The 19,528-nt window shown below is 37.6% G+C and overlaps 1 protein-coding gene across 5 annotated transcripts in view; it reads right to left on the bottom strand.

The window, feature by feature from the left end:
* LOC146533280 (inactive dipeptidyl peptidase 10) overlaps positions 1 to 19,528 on the bottom strand; it is a 240,748-nt gene that overhangs the window by 39,187 nt on the left and 182,033 nt on the right. For all 5 annotated transcript variants that reach the window (XM_085194901.1, XM_085194902.1, XM_085194903.1 and 2 more), the window contains one exon: positions 2,175 to 2,382. In XM_085194901.1, the coding sequence (XP_085051027.1) occupies positions 2,175 to 2,382 (208 nt within the window). The remainder of the gene's footprint in view (positions 1 to 2,174; positions 2,383 to 19,528) is intronic.

The following is a 19,528-nucleotide window of genomic DNA, read 5'->3' as shown; positions in this document are numbered from 1 at the left end:
GCAATATCTCCCGAATTCGGCAAAAAGTGGGGGACGGAAGTATCTTAATGGGTACAGAGTGTCTTAACTATTTTCCTCTGCCTACACTAGTATGTGCGGGATACAATGTGAACCTAAAAATAGAATTCCCTCGGAATCCACAATCCTCACGTTTGGAATCCACAATGCTCACGTTTATAATCGGACGTTGTGCCGTAGTAACCAATGTCGGTCAGACTCAGGAGGAAACTTGGTGAAATGTACCATAAAATATTTAAGTCCATTACATATGAAAGGTCCATCCGCAACGGGACCCTAATTTATATAAGCACCGTAAAGCTTTCCGAAAGAAATCAAAAGAAAACCCGAAAATTGTCGCAAACTCACCACCGAGGGATGAAAGTACAATTTATTTGCTACCCCTTTAGATATTATTGTTAAAATATGGATGTAACATAAATTTTATTTATTATGTTTATGGAAATAAAAGAAGTATATATAACTCTAAAATAACTGAATTTCATTCACTTTTATTGTATTTATGTGACCATACAATGCGTGGTGCAATGATGGAGCCAGGACCTGAATAGCAAAACTCTTCAGAAGTTACTGGTAATCCATTCGAATACAACTTGTAGAATTTACAGTGTCTCCAACTAACAGCACTTTACAGTGCACGATGTCCAGATAGTTTGTTTTAACATTGTAATAACTTTTTTGTTTTTACACATCGTCTGTTGTCGGCTGTTAGGACGACGGACGAAAATATTTGTATAAGATAAAGGCAGACACGAACCCGAGGCCTTAGAAAGGCGTTTATCCATTATTTCAATCCCCCAAAAACCCCAACGTCTTTTAAGAAAAATAATTTATTTTACTTTTAAGGAGAATCGTAAAAACTTTCATCGCCCGTAACAAGTAAACTGCGCGTAATTTATTTATTCGGGGGTCATCATTATTAGACTCGAGTTAGAACCTCCATAAAATCTAATAACTTTTTATATTGAAATTATAATTTCGTTTTTTTTTTTAACTTTTGAAGTTTACTTCTGCCACTCAACATGCGGCCTTACACCATTTTACGCATTCACTCCGTCCTCCACTCTCTGTAATAACAACAGTTGTGTATGGTACTTAATGAAGTATCTGAGTAACTCGAGTGGGGTCAGTGCATACAGTGAATAAAAACGATTAACATGATGTAACCATGTGGCCTTCACCGACCGGTAGATATCGGACTCCTAAATAATTGTTCAATTCGAATCAGTAGTTCTTGTGATTAGCGCGTTAAACCAAACAAACTCTTCAGATTTGTAATATTTAGTATAGATGTATAGCACGTCTTGAAGTTATACAGGGACAAAAACAGATAATATTAAAAAAGACCGGTCATAATGGCAATAATAATAAAATAATAGCACAAGATGGGGAAAATGGAAGTCTTTGGAGGAAGCGTTTACTTGAGAGAGTTCCAGGGGAATAATAATTAGTACCTACATTTTTTTGCAGTCCACATCTATACTTCAACAAAAAATAATAAAAAAGCCTTTTGTTTCCGGTTTAACAATTAACTTAACATTAAGCATTTTATACAAAAACTATCTATAAAATTAAATTGTACAGTTAAAAAAAATTACGATAAGTTACTACTTAACATGGATATATTTTTTGAAGTATAGATACAGACTTCAAAACAATCTAATTGATGGTCTGTCTGGTTCAATTCAAAAGGATTACTAATGTGTTTGTTGTTCGTGTAATGGATATCTTTCTTTATTTGGAGTAGATTCATCCATCTCATTAGTGGTAAAGGATAAGTCTTATAAAGCGTCTTTGTTTACGTTCTACTTCTGTTGGATATGTATCACTGGAATTGCAATTTAAAACTGAGGAGTTCGAAACCCACTCGGGAATTACTTTGTAAATCGGTGATATAAAAAAAATAACTTCCTTGTATAATAATCTTTGTATAATAATTTAAATGAACACGCTACCATATATTAGTTTCATCTGCGTTCCTTAAAATAGGATTGGAAGTTTTTACTTTGAGTTAATATACTCCATATACCAAATTTTCGAGATATTACATGTTGAATAGCGGAACTTAACGCCGCGCTTTTGCCGCGTTACAAGAGTCTTAAAACGAAGTTCCCTCTGCCTACCCTGCTGTGTGCGGGATACAGCGTGAAGCTTACCTGTCAACCAAGTACCATTAAATGGTTTATAATGGTCTGTAAGCACATCATTAAGGGTGGGTCGCTTCCCCCTGCCCCTGCCGTCGTCACCGGCTGGGGTCAGCAGTGCTATACTGAACACAATCAGCCCCAACACAGCAGCTATGACGAGCAGTGCGATGAGTATGCCCCGCCAGTTCCTTTGTGTTGGTGTTGCTGCCGCTAGCTCCTGTAAAGAAAGAAAGGTTATAAGTATATGAAAAAAAAATGGCGACAAATATTGCAAATAATGTTGTATGCGTTTCATTATAAACACAACAGCTACAGGTACGATTTTCAGTTGATTGTATTATTATGTCAATAATATAAAATAATAATTTCTAGTCCCTAAATAGTCACTTCATTAGCTGTATAATTTTTCTAAAATAGAATTTTTACATCATTTCGTTATCCATCTCGTATACTACTGTATTATTAAAGTAATAAGAATTTACGTCTGCAGGGAGAAGAAAATCTCTTGACGTTTTACTGTTATTGTTTCCATAATGGGGACAAATGGACTTATATTTAGAGAGAATACTATTGGATGAACTCATAACAATTTTAGTAGACAGAGAGTGGTTTCAAGTTCAATGTCCACGTAGTGAAAACAAAATGCTTTATGCTGTACCTCGTCAATAGGAGGTTGTCAATAGATGAAGTGTAAAGGCACTTCGTTCTCCACATTGCGCGTTGGATGGCGCAACGCATGCCAGTCTTTGTGTTACTAGTAGAAGGCAATGAAGTTGGTGTAATATCAATGGTATTAGTATTTAAATTAGATATTGGAAAAAGGGCATCGCTTTAAGGTCCTTGTGTCTTCTTTTTTATATATTGATAAATATAGTTTTATTATTTAAGATGCTCTTCATTATGCTACAGTCTCTGCATGTCTACTTCACCTCGGCCACTATTATAAACCTCATCATACATGGCCTCAGAGGAATCCTGTTTCCTAGTCCAGTATCATTGATACTATTTATTGGAAGGTCTACTATCTCTTTTCCTTCTTCACAATGACATCATCGTCATATTTCCTCTATTTTTATTCCAACTTACAATCATTATGCCTACACATTACGTCTTAATGCTCACACTGTTAGAAAGCCTTTGAAAAAATATTATAACAGATTCAGGTGAAAATATAGCGACATAATTTCCGCTCACGTAAATAAAACACACAGGTAACAGCTTAAGCTTATCTTCTTTTGGCCGATTTCCTGTTTTTCTTGAAAAAATACGGAATTTTCACGAGAATTTTCTGTAATATATTTATGTATATTGACAGGAGCACCAGCGGGAGACTGTAAACAAACGGCACAGGTTGTGGATGCGATTCCCGGTCGAGGAAACGAAATATTAAATATTTTCATTTCCTGGCTCTAGTAATGAGGCAAAGGGCGGCGTGAGTTCCGCCACTCAACACACAACGCCTCCAGAAATCAGTGGAAGGTGGGGAACGGATCGTTTGCCTGCAAACGTGATGGTCGTAGGTTCCTTGTCAACATTAAAAGCTCAAATTCGGACAAATCAGACAAATTAAATTTGATATATTTTTATAATTGTACTTATATTATAAAAAAATAGGTAGAAAGAAAGAGAGCATTCCCGTTCCCCACGCACTACCCAATATTGTTACAGCGCTACAGGTAGCAAATGACGATCAATTTATAGAAATAAACATAACGGAATGATTAATTCATAGTCAGCCACGTATAAATTATTTGAATAACTGAAGATACTCTAAATAGAGTCAAGTGGTCAGCCTGGAGGCGGGAGGCGGGAGAGGCGCCGTCCCTGTCACTAAGAGCAATATTAAGTAAAACTATTAAATAAAAGATATAAAATGAAAGATATAACAGGCAAGTTCAAAATATTGCAATTATGTTTTGTTTCACGTAGTACCTATTCCGCAAATACAGGACAGGCAACAAAAACATAGAGTCAAGACTCTCTGTTTCCCATTTTTCGCTTCATTTTCGAAATATTGTCTGGTTCAGTGGCATAGCGTTTGATTATAAATCGTTCAGGTAGCAGTTGGATTCCCACTAGGGGGAATTCAATATTATTATTTCTTTGCTTTATTTCGTTTTTCGATTAAGCGTCACGGGGCTTATGGACTCCGAACTAGATGAGACTATGGACTCTTGGCTTGGTTACCGCAGACAATACCAACAATGAGAAGACGGTGTTGCAAGGGCGTCTCTTTTGAGACTCGGACTGCGGCTTGAGTTCACCGATTGTAGTGAAGGACTTTGCTGGGTAGGGCTCTTGATGCCCTTTTCTTTGCTTTAGGACCAAGATTAAGCGCGGCGTTGAGTTCCGCCACTCAACACTCCATCAATTGTATGCAAAGTGAAGAACGAAGTCTTTTAGCACTATATTCCCTCTGCCTAGCTACGTACAGCATACATACAAATATAATAAAACAACATATGAAGAATAATATATTCACTTGTGTAAATAACGCGAAAGATAATATAACTGTAGTAGTGGCCTCGCTTTTATACTGTGACTACTGTCATCAAACATTCCTTGTTTTATTTCACGACCGCATATGAGAGATGATTTCTTATTTACACACTAAGGAAAGAAAAATATTTCTTTTCTGAACCTACTTTACTGAATACCGGATATAGGAGAGTAAACAGAGGGAATCGAGTGAACTCTCAGTTTCCCACTTTCCGCCTAATTTCAAAGATATTGTCTGTTCATCGGCGGAACTCAAAAGAGAAAATGGTAAGACTCTATGCCACTGAGCAATGACGTCGGACAAATATTAGGTTGGATTTGCTAGAGTGACTGAATTAGAATATATTAACTTACTAGGTGGCGAAACGCAAATAAAAGGAAAAAAACAACTCATTCCGAGTTATTTTTCATTTCCTTGGTCTAGTAACAAGACAAAGTGCAGTGTTGAGTCTCGATACTAAACAAGCAATGTTTCGGAAGTTGGGCGGTAAGTGAGGAACAGAGTGCCGACACAGTAGGTTCCCTCTGCCTACCCGCGCCCTATACGCGGGATACACCGAAAGCTATAGGTTCTACAGTTTTTATATCATTTTGCCATTCGATGAGCACTGTACCTTCTCGAGCGGAATGTGGAGGAATTTTCTTTTCTATATTATAACGGCAAAGATGCATATAAGTAAAACTAGTTTTAAGTTATACTTACAAATACTGTCAAAAATTTACCAATGCGCCACACTGACGTCATATTTACAAAAGTTAATCCCAATCAAGTATTAATTACAGTAATTTAATTTCAATGAACAATATATTAATTGCTGTACAAATAAATAAATTATCGTTTTTATATTCTTCAATAAAATACGCTTTGTTTAATCACGTTTTAATTTATTGAAAAGTAAATCTGACGTTTAATTTGTGGGTGTATTATAAATGCACAAGGCTTTAGTGCAGTATGTTCATAAAATTTGCTATATTTTCTTAACTTCACCCGCAGAAAGTGAACAATAGAAAATATTAAATATCTTCATATTCTATTCTTTCTTCTTTTTGTAGCAAGACAGAGTTCTCCCATTTAAGCCGCACCCTCTACTCACCCTCTTGCTATATGCGGGGTACAGCATGAAGCTGTAAAATAAATTTCTGTATATATGTATGTATTTGTCGAATATCTAATTACAACTTTTTTAAATATAATTTTTAAATAGATAATTAATAATTTTGCCCAATAGAAAACATTTCTTAGTCTGACTCCCAAGCACCATGCTATATAATATGTAGGTAGTACCTTCAAACTGCAATCTCAGCGCAAACACCTCGTCGAGAGCCACCCTTACACCCTTACTTCATTCATTATAAAGACTCGAGACGTCAAGCTTAGATAAATTAAATGTGAAAATTTGAAAGTCATTTTGGATTTTCTAAAGACTGAGTGCTGGACTGAAAATGATAAGGGCTCGTATATTATTGGTTTATAAATATAATTTCCTTAGTTCTTAAGAGGCAAAGACCGGAGAGCGGTGTCTCAATAAAGGAAGGCAGAAATATGTTAGTGTGAAGACATGCGTTCTCTCTGCTTTCCGCCTAAATTCGAGTAACTGCAAGTTCACTGGCGGAACACAATGCAGCAATAAATTCAGCTTACTAAATTATCAGCCTTTAATATTTTTAAAAATATACATTAAAAAAACTAAACAGTTTCACACTGTATCCCGCACAAAAGTCCTACGGTAGGCAGAGGGAACCTAGTGTTAAGATACTCCAATCCCCAGTTTCCGCCGAATTCTAGAGGCATGGCGTATTGAATGCCTCGGCACCAGAGCGAACAAATAAAAATATAAATTTATATAAATATTTTATTTCCTAGAGTGTTTCGTCACTCAACACGCAGTGTATCCAAAAATAGCCAGAAAGTAGGAAACGGAGTGGGTTAACACTAAGTTCTTTATATCGCAAAAGCCTGGGAGTGTAAACGCGACTGGTTGTGGGTTCGATGCCCTCTCGGGGCGATGAAGTATTCATAGCTTCACGCTTTATCCCTAGCGGGGTAGTCAGAGAGATCGGAGTGCCAAAAAAGGTATTCAACATTTTTATTTTCTCAATCTGGTAACGAGGCAAAGCGCGGTGTCTAGTTCCGACGCTCAATACGCAATGTACCAAGAAAATGGCCGGACACAAGGGATTGACGTGTAACACTAGGTTCCCGGGTTCCCTCTGCCTACCCTGCTATGTGCAGAATATTGCGTGAAACTAAAGAATATAAAAAAAAGAGAATATACTACTATAGAGTAGTTAGAAACATTTTAAAAATTAATTTAAAACTTCTACAAAAGCTTCAATGCAGGTTTTAGCACTTTTACTCGTAATGAGATTTTCTTTTGACGGCCAGAGCTGTGATAAAATAAAACAGACATAAGTCGTTATCTATTTAATATATTTTAAATCTTTTGCTGTGTGAAATGTACTTGCATTTTAAAATTTTAACTTACTACAGACTACTAGATACTTGTAATTTTAACAGTTACTTTCCGCCGAAGTCTGGATCATATGTTTGACCGTGCGGGTGGAGGTGCCAGTTCAATTGGTGCAGTGGTGGTGACAAAGTGACAACGCATTATCTGTTCCATTATTTTGTTTTGATTGATTTGATCTCTGTTATTAAAAGAAATAAATAAATTGATCATTTATGTGCCAGGTCAAAGCTCATGAAGCCATCGAAATATTACAGTCAAATATAATTCCACTGCGCCACGACGCGGCGGCCTCAAATGCAGTAGGTAATAATAGTGTAAATAAGTTTGAAAGTTTGTTCGCTCTGCGCTAAACCACGATCATTAATGACGTGTCAGTCAGGTCAGTCGGGCTTCCTGGTGGAGCCGGATGTGAGCTCGCAACTTGGTGAAAATGTTCACTTTTTCCAAATTATAGTATTTTATTTCTTTGCTTTGAGATCCACCAGTCGACAACAATGCTTCCAGAATTCAGCGAAAAACAGGGATCGTAATGTCTTATTACTAGCTTCCCTAGGCCTATCGTGTCGTGTACGGGGTACAGCGTGAAGCTGAAAACCTTATCATTTCCATCTTTGCCCAATACTGGTAGAACTCTGTAGAACTCCAAACTGCCAGATATATCTTAGCGTGCACTTTAAACTGCTGGTTCCGGAGGACGTCTAATGGACGGAAGACCGGTGATTAATAGTTCTTAGTCAGCTATCAAGTTTGCGCTAACTTTAATTTCTTTATTTTTGGTTCATAGTATCATTTATTTCTATTTAGATTCTATTTATAGGTGGCACAGCGGGACTGTAAGCGTGGCGGTAGTGGGTTCGATTTTAATTTAGGGGAATGAGTTATTTTTATTTCCTCGCTCTGGTAATCAAACAAAGCGCGGCATTGAGTTTCGCCACTTAACAATTCGGCGGAAAATGGGAAACGAATGTCTTAATTGGAGCGGAGGTTCAGGTTCCAGCTGCCTTCCCTACTATGAGCGTGATACAGCATGAAGCTAAAAAAAAGATAAGAGATTTAAATGATGGTAAGTGAAATGAATGAAAGAAAAGAAAAGTTTATTTTATTCACAAACAAAGTTGCAAGAGAAATTCGTAACCATATGTAAATATATTTATTAGTCACTACTATACTAATATTACAAAGCTGTTTATTTTATTGAACAGGTTAAAACAAAAACATATTTTTGTGTTAAATAGTCCATGTATCGAGAAAGGCTACGGGCCATATTACACAACGTTTATAGTTACAATCTACTTCCCTTCCGGCACTTAGCATGTGTCATTTGTCTATACAATTATTAGTTGTTTCTATTTGACAAGGGTTAAAGCCGTAGATACAACGTACTAATATTATAAAATTGGAATAAAATAATATCTGTAGAATAGTCCACTTGTCAAGGTTGCTATAGAATTCGTCTACATATATCATATATTTTATCACGAGGCCAAACAGCGTGTAAGAGCTAGTTAATAACATTGCCAACATTATAAAATGAATATAGCAAATATATAATTTAGCAAGTGCGCCTGAACAGTTAATTCGTATGATGGAACAATTATGTAAAATTATGTATTTTATACCAGCTGGAGGAGAGAGTGTAATGTAGTAAAGTACCGACTGTTTGTTTCATACATTCACGAGTCATTATAATAATGATATTTCATTCGTTACGTTATTTAATGTTTTAAAGTGTTTTTCACCAAGTTGGAGCATTGTGAATATATTGAAATTTTGTATGAAATATTGAAATAAAAAGATTTTTTATTACTTTACGCATGTAGCAGGTAGGCATATGAAACTCTCCACTCATTAATATTTTCCGAATATCGCGCTTGAGCTTGTTACGCCAACAAGGTAAAAGAAATAATTTCATTCCTTCTACCGGGTAATCGAATCCACAATTGTTATTTTTACAATCTAATGTCGTTCCTCTGCACCACAAAGGTATCAACAGATACATAGTTCATATAGAACCGTAAGAACCATGTAAACTAACACCTTTATACGTATATTGGCAATGAAATTAAACAATGGAAGTTTTTGATAAGATCTCTTATGGGATGGATAAAGGGATGAGATGTAAGGGTAGGTTTAAATTTCATATATATGTATGCTTGCAACGGAAATACTTGGAAGTCCAAACATAACATGATTTCTAAATTATTTTCTTTTGAAATTATTCCAATTGAATTGTATTATAATAAAGGCGATTTAAAAATGTAAAACCGACTTCATTAACTATTTCGTAAAAGTTCTCCTCAATTTTTTTAAGTAAAACCAAGTATTTAACTAGTATTAATGGCGTCGTTTCACAAAACTAGCTCGTTTATTAATAATTCAGACAGCGGGCACTGTGGGGCGCTGTGGGGCGCTGTGGGGCGATACGTTCAGTAATCAAAGCGATAGCATTCGGTCCTTTGGATGGATCTTTAATAAAATATATATAGCTAAAGCCTGTGTTGTAGTGTAATTTAGTAGCTTTGTATATCGCTATAAAACAATATTAATTATTATCAAAAAATGGAAGTTACAAATTGTGTATGTAGTGTGTCCAAGATGATATACTTAATCGTCAAATTTCTCAGATTATATCGGTTGAAAAATATATCTTATTTCTCAATTTAACGTCTATATCTACCACTATGAGATTACAGTTATGAAGGATATCGATATCGATAAAGATTATCGATGACACAGGAGGAAGGTTACTCAAAAGTCGTGAGGACCTCCCGGAGGGCGTGTTTGAAGAGGTTAGTGACAGTGAACGAGGCTATAGAGATATAATAATAATAATAATAATCTATCCTGACCGTTTTCGGCCACGGCGACTGACATCTGACTAGCAAGAGCCTCGCTGGTGTGCTCTTAAGTGACTGACATAGCCGATCTTTGCCGAAAAATTGCGGCCACATACGCTGCATGTCAGCACTCCACCGACATAGTTGTAATATATTACCTCAGGTGTACGGGCCTTGAGCTCATCGCGTTTAACATTGAGCTCGTCTCTTCGCTTCTTCTCAAACTCTGACACCTTAACTCCAACAATACGTCTCCAGTGCGGCCGATCCGCAGCCATAGTCTCCCATTTATTTGGATCCAGGTCAGATCTCCTCATGTGGCGCTTAAGCACATCTTTGTATCGCAGCAGCTGACCGCCCTGCTTTCGCTTGCCAGCTTGGAGTTCGGAATAAAAGATGCGGAATAAATAATAGAAATATGCAAAGGCACTAGCGCTAGACGCTCCGTTCTATCTGACTACCGCGCTAAGTTAAACGACCATATTTAAGAAAACCTTAAAACACTGGAACTATAATTTTCAAGAACAAATCTTAATAAATAATTGAAAGAACGATAAAATAAACTAAATAAAAATAATATATCTACAATATATTATTTTTCGTTTAATGTAACACTGACCTAAAGGCTTGTGCTTGTCTATTTCGTTGTTTTGTTGGGAGCGGTCTATATATTGACCCAAAAAGGCTTTCTATGAAAAATGTCTGGAGAAGACGGATATTTTACTTTTATTTTTGTAAGATACAACGTTCACAACACATATTCGTATATTGTTAGAAATTAATAACAAAATGTACGTTTATAAATATTTGACGGCGTCAGTTCCGTCAGTCAACACCCAATGTCTTGTTGTAGCGCAAATAGGAGAATAGAGTGTTTAAGACACTCCATTACACTAGGTTGCCTCTGCCTACCCTGCTTTATGCGGAATACAGCATGAAGCTGGATAAAACCGCGGCGTTGAGTTCTACCAATTAACATTTTATATCTCGAATTCGGATGGAATATTATATTACATAATGTATTATGCGTTATATTTATTCTTTTTTATTGTTGAGGTAGGTACATAGTGTTCGGACTCAGATGAAGTATCTGGGTCTGACCCTGGATGGACGGTGGTCATTCGCTTCGCACTTCGCTCAGCTTGCGCCGAAGCTAGTAAACGCTGCTGGGGCCCTCGGCAGGCTCCTGCCGAATGTCGGAGGGCCAGATTCTCCATGCCGACAGCTTTATGTCGGCGTGTTGAGATCCATGGCTCTGTACGGTGCCCCTGTGTGGGCAGATTCTCTCACCGTTCGCAATAAGACCCAATTGCGGAAAGCGCAGCGTCTCATAGCGATGAGAGCAATTCGGGGGTACCGTACGGTGTCCTGGACGGCGGCAACTCTCTTGGCGAGCGATCCGCCTTGGGAATTACAGGCGGAAGTGCTTGCCAGAGTTCATGCTTTCCGCACAAGCGAGCGGTCGCGAGGCGTACAACCGCCGATGAAGCCCTGATCCGGCGATGGAGGGGGGACCGGCGGCAGGCCTAGCGACAGTGGAGGCATTTCGCCCACACTTGGATCGCTGGGTTAAAAGGAGGTTTGGTGTCCTGACGTTCAGACTGGTGCAGGTTCTGACGGGGCACGGTTGTTTCGGTAAGTACCTGCATCAGGTTGCACGTCGGGAGATGTCGCCGGTGTGTCGTGAGTGTGATGCCTCCGTGGATTCGGCGCATCACACTCTGGCTGAATGCCCCGCTTGGGCCCCACAACGCCATGCCTTGATGGCGGTAGTGGGGAGGGACCTCTCACTGGCCAGTGTGGTAGGGGCTATGCTGGACTGTGAGAGGAGCTGGTCTGCAATGGTCTCCTTCTGCGAATCAGTAATCGCATTGAAGGAGGCCGCGGAGCGGGTGCGCGAGTCCAGCTCGAAAGCAGATTCGCTCCGCCGCCGTAGGCCAGGGAGTAGAAGAAGGCGGTATGCGCATCTTCTGTTCCCCCTACCCTAGAGGAGTTACCGCGGGAGGGTCAGGGTGATCTTCCTTCAGGTTATCAAGGCTGCGGATGCCCTAGGAGAAACCCCAGGGCACCCAGAAAGCGACGATGGCCTGCAAAAGGCCTTCCACCGAGGCGTCGTAGTAGCATGCGCGAGCGATCCTGCGGCGTCTCATTTTGGTGGAGAGGGTTTCCGCTGGGTTTTAGTGGGTAGGATCGGTTTTACCGATGAGTCCCACAGTACCGCTCATCCGTAAGGCTCGCCTTTCGTATGGGCGGTCTGCGTAAATGCATTTCCCAGCGACAAAAAAAAAAAAAAAGGTACATAGTGTTGATGTACTATGACATCCACTTTCTACACATTTTTTGTACATTGCCTTGGGCGCAGAGTCAAACCAGAGAATTTGATCTTTTTAAGCACTTTCATAAGTGGAAAGCGAGAAATGCAGTTTATAATATATGTAGTACAGTGGTCAATAAAAAATACAATTATATTTTTTTCATTTCCTTGCTCTGGTAGCAACTCAACATGCAATGTCTCGAAAATTGTGCGGAGAGTGGTTAATGATGAGCGTCTTAACAATAGGTTTTCTCAGCTTATCTTATACGCGAGATACAGAGTGCAGCTTTGGTTCTCATTCCGGGGAAAGAAAATATTTAATATTTTCATTTTCTAGATCTGCTTATGAGGCAAAGCGCGGTGTTGAGTTCCGCCACTCAACATGCAATGCCTCAAGATTTGGGTAAGTGAAAACTGAAGTGCCTGAATGGGGAACTAAGTGCTTTAATACTCGGTTAGTAGGTTCCATGTGCCTAGCTTGCTATAAGCGAGATATAGCGTAAAGCTAAAATAATATTTTATAAAAAGAAATATTTGTCCTCAATAAAATCCAAACCCACTACCATTCACATAGACGCACAACGCGAGGCAGACACGCCACGTTGCCATTACAAGGTAGACAGACCGGTGTATTCTATTCTATTATTTAAGGTATACAGTACCATATGTTATTTTGTTTATTTTCCGTCCACCGACTTTATAGCTCTCATGTATCACGCAACCCGCTGTTCACGTAGCTTCTTGTAAATAAAATAATATTTTTCTATTTGGAATCGTGCCTTTATGACACATAGTAACTGCACACCTACATGTACTAGTATTTTTTGGTTTTATTTTTTCGAATATAGTAGGTAAAGATAGCATAGTGCCAGGACACTCTTATTTTCATTTTTAATCCAATTATTCGAGGTCATGTCCAAATTTAACGCCGCTTTAAAACTGCTATGGGAAAAAATATATAAAATCGTTCCCCGAGTGAGTATCGAGCTCACAACTTAAGCAGTTAAAGTCAAAGTATCTATATGCATCAATTTATTTTAATTTATTAGCCCAACACTTAATTTTTGGCGTGGGAGCCAGAGACGGGGGGGGGGGGGGGGGTGGGGGGGGGTGGGGGGCAAGAAGCGTTACGGCCACTGTATGCTTTTCTCATCTCGTTCACAGTCATCAACCTCTTCATACACGCCTAATACTCATGATTCGTCTCTTCGTCTTTCCTTCAATCGACATATTCTCAAAAGTCGACCGAGGTCTCTCCTTGCCTCTCTTACCATTTCTTCTTGTTTCATTGCCAATGCCAATTGAAGAATATATAAATAATCTAAACTGTTCTATGAGACGAACAAAATCACAAGTTTTCCTTGTAACAATATTGTTCTTATAAAAAAGCTATCAAACCCTTACATCTGATGAATTCGCGCAACTTTCACAAAAGATCTGGCCCAAGAAAATTTGAACAAGGGTACCCTTATCTGATATTGGGAAATAACTAATGGGTACAACGAACTTTAGGGACTGCTCAAATTTCCTACCAATATTAGTTAAAGTAGGTATAAAAGGTTTTGCTTACGAAACATGCTTTTTGGTTTGGTGTGGAACTTTGAGAAATTTTTCGAAATATATATTATTTCAGCATACAGCATACTTCAATATCCTTTAAAGTATTTGTAACATTTTTGTATTATGCCCCGTAATGATAAGTATAAAAATTATTTAAGAAAACATATAAAAAAATTGAACCTTCCGGAATTTGAACGCACGCCTATTGAAATTGAAAACCACCCAAGCGCTATGACTATTAAGCCATATGTTCTTATCAAGCTACGTCAAAACTGAATCTAGAGAAAGGAAAATAGTCTGATATCGAAACATTCTTTCATTGCTGAATCACTAGCAGATACATAGATATATCTGATGGACTTGGCGTGTAGTTGGGTAATGAAGTGACGGGGAGCACCGAGGGAAGTGTTCTCTCGTTCTCTCCTAGAGATCGGGAAAAACGGGACGTGAAGGTCCGTTTCAAATACACGGAAAAAGTTACAGACGATGACTACTTGAATATAAAATAATTTCCAATGCAGTAGTTTAGTTTTGTTAAGTGAAATTTTGGCCTTGTTCATATGAGGAAGAAAATAGAAAAGAAACTTTAAAGAAACTTCATATATGTACAATATGTAGGTGAAAGTAACTTCTATATCACATTGAAGCTTACATTTTCCGGAAGTACATTGTTCGCGGTAACCAATTTTCTTTCAAGTTCTCCTTTTAAACTTTCATATGCAAAGAAAAGCCTACTTTACCTCAAGTTTGTTATTCCTTAGTGCAGGCGTTTATATTTTATTACTAGGTACTCGGTCGACCTGGTTTCCTGTATATAATAAGAGTTTTCAACATTGAAACTAATTATTGAAGGATTCAAATGTCGAAAGCAAAGTGTTTTTTTACATTTTTAATATGTCATTTGGAAAGAAAAATACTTTTTAGAAAACATATTAAAAAATTTACGTTGCGGAATTTGAACCCGCGCCTCTTGTAGACCGTCCAAGCCTTACGTTATATCTGACAAACAAGATTGGATAAATAAAAAGAAATATAATCATAACCTCATAACACTCAGTCGGGCTGCCACGGCTACTGCGCCACGACGCGACGCCCTCAAATTACAGTAAATAGTTTCAAAATAGGCATTATATTAGCATTTTGGCAAACGAAAGATTTTGGCAGGGGAGAATCATCGGTGGGCGGTAAGCTCGAATATACTATTTTATCTTTTTTTGATTACAGCCTATAAATGTCACACAACGACACTGTTAAAACTCAACCTGTAGTGATAAGACACTCCGTTTTGTCCTCTTCGATAGAGAGATAAGCATCTCTCCGAGTGGGAATCGAACCAATAACTAGGTGTAGGTACAATAATTATCACTTTTCCGCCACGTAGTGTGTTAAAAACGGCGTAATTTTCCCATTTTGCACATATTACGTAGCGGAATCCAATACAGCAGATTATCTTGCCAGGAACGCCACAGAACGCCATGTCTTGTTCAATCGCGGAACACAACGCTGTGCTAACTACTAAAGCGAGAAAAGAAAATTAATTTATTGCCCCTAGTGCAGGGCCATGTTTACCAACTGTATTTAAATATAAGTTTTAACTTTATATTTTAGTCAACATTTTATATTCAACAGTACCCTTTACACTGGAGTGCCATAGCGGCTTGAACAATGCGACGTAGTGCTAATGAAGGTTCTCACGGTGTCGAAATTAACTCTTTCACTTTGAGAGGATAAAGGTCTTTTAAAGTGCTTGGTGGTTGGTTGGTGCCTACTGTTATTACAGGTCAAAATATTTATAAGTAATTAATGGTATTAGTATAAAGGGACAAAATGTCTGACTACAAGCGCTACGATTGTAGGTCCGATACCAAGACAATGCACAGCGTATAATTTCGCCACTTAACATGCAATTTCTCGTAAATTGGACGAAAAGTGGGGATCCGTTCCTCGTATCTTAATGTCTCTCTGTCTACCCTGCCAAAAGCGGGATACAGCGTGACGATGAAAACATTAATATTAATAGATTTAAGCACAGAAAAACGATATTGAGCCCACTTAAATAAGACGAGGGCGATAGAGTGCAAATTTATAATTTATTTCATGAAATAAATAAGTTGGTTCTATAAATCGAAAATGGTATCAAAAGGAAATGGGTCACTGTGTGAATGGCGATCATTTGCATTGGATTTAATCCGTGTAGCGGCCGTTGAGGTACAGTGGAACAGAGTCTGACAGTTGTGGGTTCCATCTGCACCCACGTTACCAGAGCGAGGAAATAAAAGGAATTCACTTCACACTTTTACAATGTTCATAATTATAACAATGTTTTACTTGAAGTAAATTTAATCTGTTCAATCCACGGATGCTCTCAGCAGCGGAAAGAGGAATAATTAGTCACTAAACTATTTCCGTGTACTATGCAAAACACTGAAGGAAACAAAACTTACTCTGTGAATTAATCTCAAGCCCCAAGTGTCTGAGATGACATTTGAAAGTTCGTTCACACTATTGCGGCTGACGGCACTTTATGTACATCTACGTACGTATGTATATATATGTATATACATACGTACATATGTAGAGCTAGTATCTCTCTCGTGGTTTTATCCGCGTGGACGACAAAATTAACTTTATCGTCATTTGCCTTAAAAAAATTGGTTAAAAGCGTATAAGAACATGCTTGGACAGTTTCAAAGAAGCGCGGATTCAAATCCTTTTTGTTATACAGAGTGTTTGTTAGACTACTGTATTGGTGAAAACCGAATTTGAATTAATTCAAAAGGAGGTATTTTGCACAATGTAAAATAAGTATTTCTAATGGAGAAATGTATGAAAAGAAAAAAAATATTTTTTAGGGAGTAAAATAGAGGACGGTTGTATGTACACGTATTATCGCTGCTTTGGAAGGTAGTAATGGTGTAATTTGATCTCGTAGTTAATACTGAGCACCTATAGCGTTTACTTCATTTTCACCTACAATTAAGTTACTTTTTGCCGCGATAATAACTGGAACGCTAATAAAAGTTGTATCAACAGTAAAATTATAGCTTTGCGTTTTTTCTCATATAGCATGGTAAGTTGACGGCACCTAGTGTTGAGACACTGCGTTTCCGGATTTCTGCCTAATTTTCCAGATATTGTATTTAGAGTGGCGGCACACAATGCTACGATATGTCTTTTTACTAGAGCGATGAGATAAAAATAATTAATTACCCCGAGTAGAAATCGAACGCACAACAGCGCACCGTCTGTCCCTGTGCCTCTGCGCCACAAAAGCCTCATGGCGTATATTGTTATATAGTGATAAACAGAGTGGTTGTATTAAGATGTTACATTATCTTAGTCAAATAACCTTCGTCCTAAGCAAAGATTAAACCATCCCTTGATGTAACCGTAGATTACATAAATTAACAAGCCTATTTAACTTTCCCTTGTATACGTATTGTTATATTTGTATTGAACGGAAGTAGCAGATTCGATTTTCAGAGTGTTATTTTTTTAAGAGAAGAATTGATTTAAGAGTATGCGGATACGTTAGATTAAGAACACTGTATACTGTTCTTATATACAGCAAAATTCTGGAGGCATTGCTTGTTGAGTTGTCGCTTTGCCTCTTTTGCCTCTAAAGGGACAAAATCAAGATATTGAATATTTCATTTATCTCGAATGGAAATCAAACCACGACCTTTCGCGACGCACGTTTGTGTCCTACTCCACCGTGGGCTGCATTTTTAAATATTTTAACTCATGATTTTTTACTTTTTGAATCGAAAATATCCCTGAATCGAACCCAAGACCACCAACCATTGCAATGAAATACTTCCTAAAACGATGACATCCAACAGTCATTATTATCAAAAGAAATTGATATCTTCAAAACGACCTGAATTGGACAGTTCTGAAAAGTCTCGCTTTGTTTGCACCAAACTCGGGCTAATATGAAATTTCACAAAAAAGTCCGTACCACAATAGCGCGGGAGCTCCCCTTCCCGCCTTCGACCCGTTATTAGGCAACATGAAAGTTGGGCGACAAAAATTTAAAGGAACAGTCTATCACGAATTATAAGTATTTTCCAACTTTGAACTTTTGTTCGATGAATGAAAGTTTTTTGTGGGCAGAGAGAGAAAAACGGAATGTCATTACAAAAAAAATATATAAAATATATGCCTTACAGGCAGGCTTTATATAATCGGGTATTATATCCTTTTTCATCAGGTTCACGCTGTATCCCGCATATTAAGTCACTCCATTGTCCAGTACTTGTATTGATAACATATTTACTGACATTATTCCATGCTACAAAAGCATTATTAATAAATTGGATTCTGACCACTCTGGTCAGCTAGTAGAATTCTCTAGTAAGAAAAAACAGGTGGCTAAAACAAAAATTGCTTTTGTACCTGTCACAGCTAGTCGTTTGGAACGTATGAGAGTTAGTTTACTAACTAATTTACTAGTTTTAGATATAACTTTACTTCCCAATTCTTTGTACAATTCTTTTTTTTACTCTTTTATTAATAAATTTCATTTATACAATATTTACTCCCAAAGAGATTACAATTACTGATAGTCCTATCTTTGGTGACTGGGCCACAGCAGGTATTTATAAGAGTAGGGAGACACTGTATATGTTATATTATGAAAAACAGTTTAATAGTGGTGAAGAGTTTAAAGAGTACTTAAAATCTTACTCTAAAAATTTCAAAAGTGTATGCAAAATTGCAAAATCTTTATTTATTAAAACAAAAATCAGAAATAGTAATAATAAAATTGAAGCCACTTGGAAGGTTGTTAATGCCGAGACTGGGAGAACTAGGGTGAAAGATTCTAATTTTAAACTTAGTATTGACGGTCACATTGTTGATTCCGATATGGAAGTGGCCATTGCATTTGAAAAGCTTTTCTCTACTTTCCCAGTCAGTCTAACAAACGATTTAGGTTCTTCCACCACTATTGCAGAATCGTTAATTAAAGACAATGTTCCCGAATTTTATAATGGTTTCGTTTTCCGTCATGTAAATTATTCAGACATTAGTGTAGCTTTCAAATCAATTAGTATGAAAAAGACAGCCGACTTGTGGGGTGTCTCAGTTAATATCATAAATTCTTTAATTGATATTTTGATTCCTGATTTAGTTACAATTTTTAATAGATGTATTGATTGTGGAGTGCTTCCTGATTTGATGAAATATAGTAAAATAACTCCATTGTTTAAATCAGGTAGTACGCAAGACCCCACAAACTTCAGACCGATTTCAGTACTACCTACGTTTAGTAAAATTTTTGAAAAGCTGATACTCAGTCAGCTTCTTACTTATTTTAATAAAAATAAATTACTGCACACAGGTCAATTTGGTTTCACTCGTGGAAGGTCAACATCTGATGCTGGGGTCAAATTATTAGAGAGTGTATTCGCGGCTTGGGAGGAGTCACGTGATGCCTTTGGGGTGTTTTGTGACTTGTCCAAAGCATTTGATTGTGTGCAGCATGAAACTCTTATCAGGAAGCTACACCACTATGGTATAAGAGGCATTGCTTTGGATCTTCTCACTTCTTATTTAAGTGATAGGATTCAAAAAGTAAATGTCAACGGGAAACTATCATACGGGTCACCTGTAGCATTGGGGGTGCCACAAGGCTCTATTCTGGGTCCGTTTTTGTTCCTTTTGTACATTAATGACTTA

This window comes from Heliconius melpomene, chromosome 12 (assembly GCF_056956725.1).
Source record: "Heliconius melpomene rosina isolate 202511_hmr_F chromosome 12, ASM5695672v1, whole genome shotgun sequence".
NCBI classification, from domain to species: Eukaryota; Metazoa; Arthropoda; class Insecta; order Lepidoptera; family Nymphalidae; genus Heliconius; species Heliconius melpomene.
Note: the sequence above shows the minus strand (reverse complement) of the source record. Positions and strands in the feature narration are given on the sequence as shown.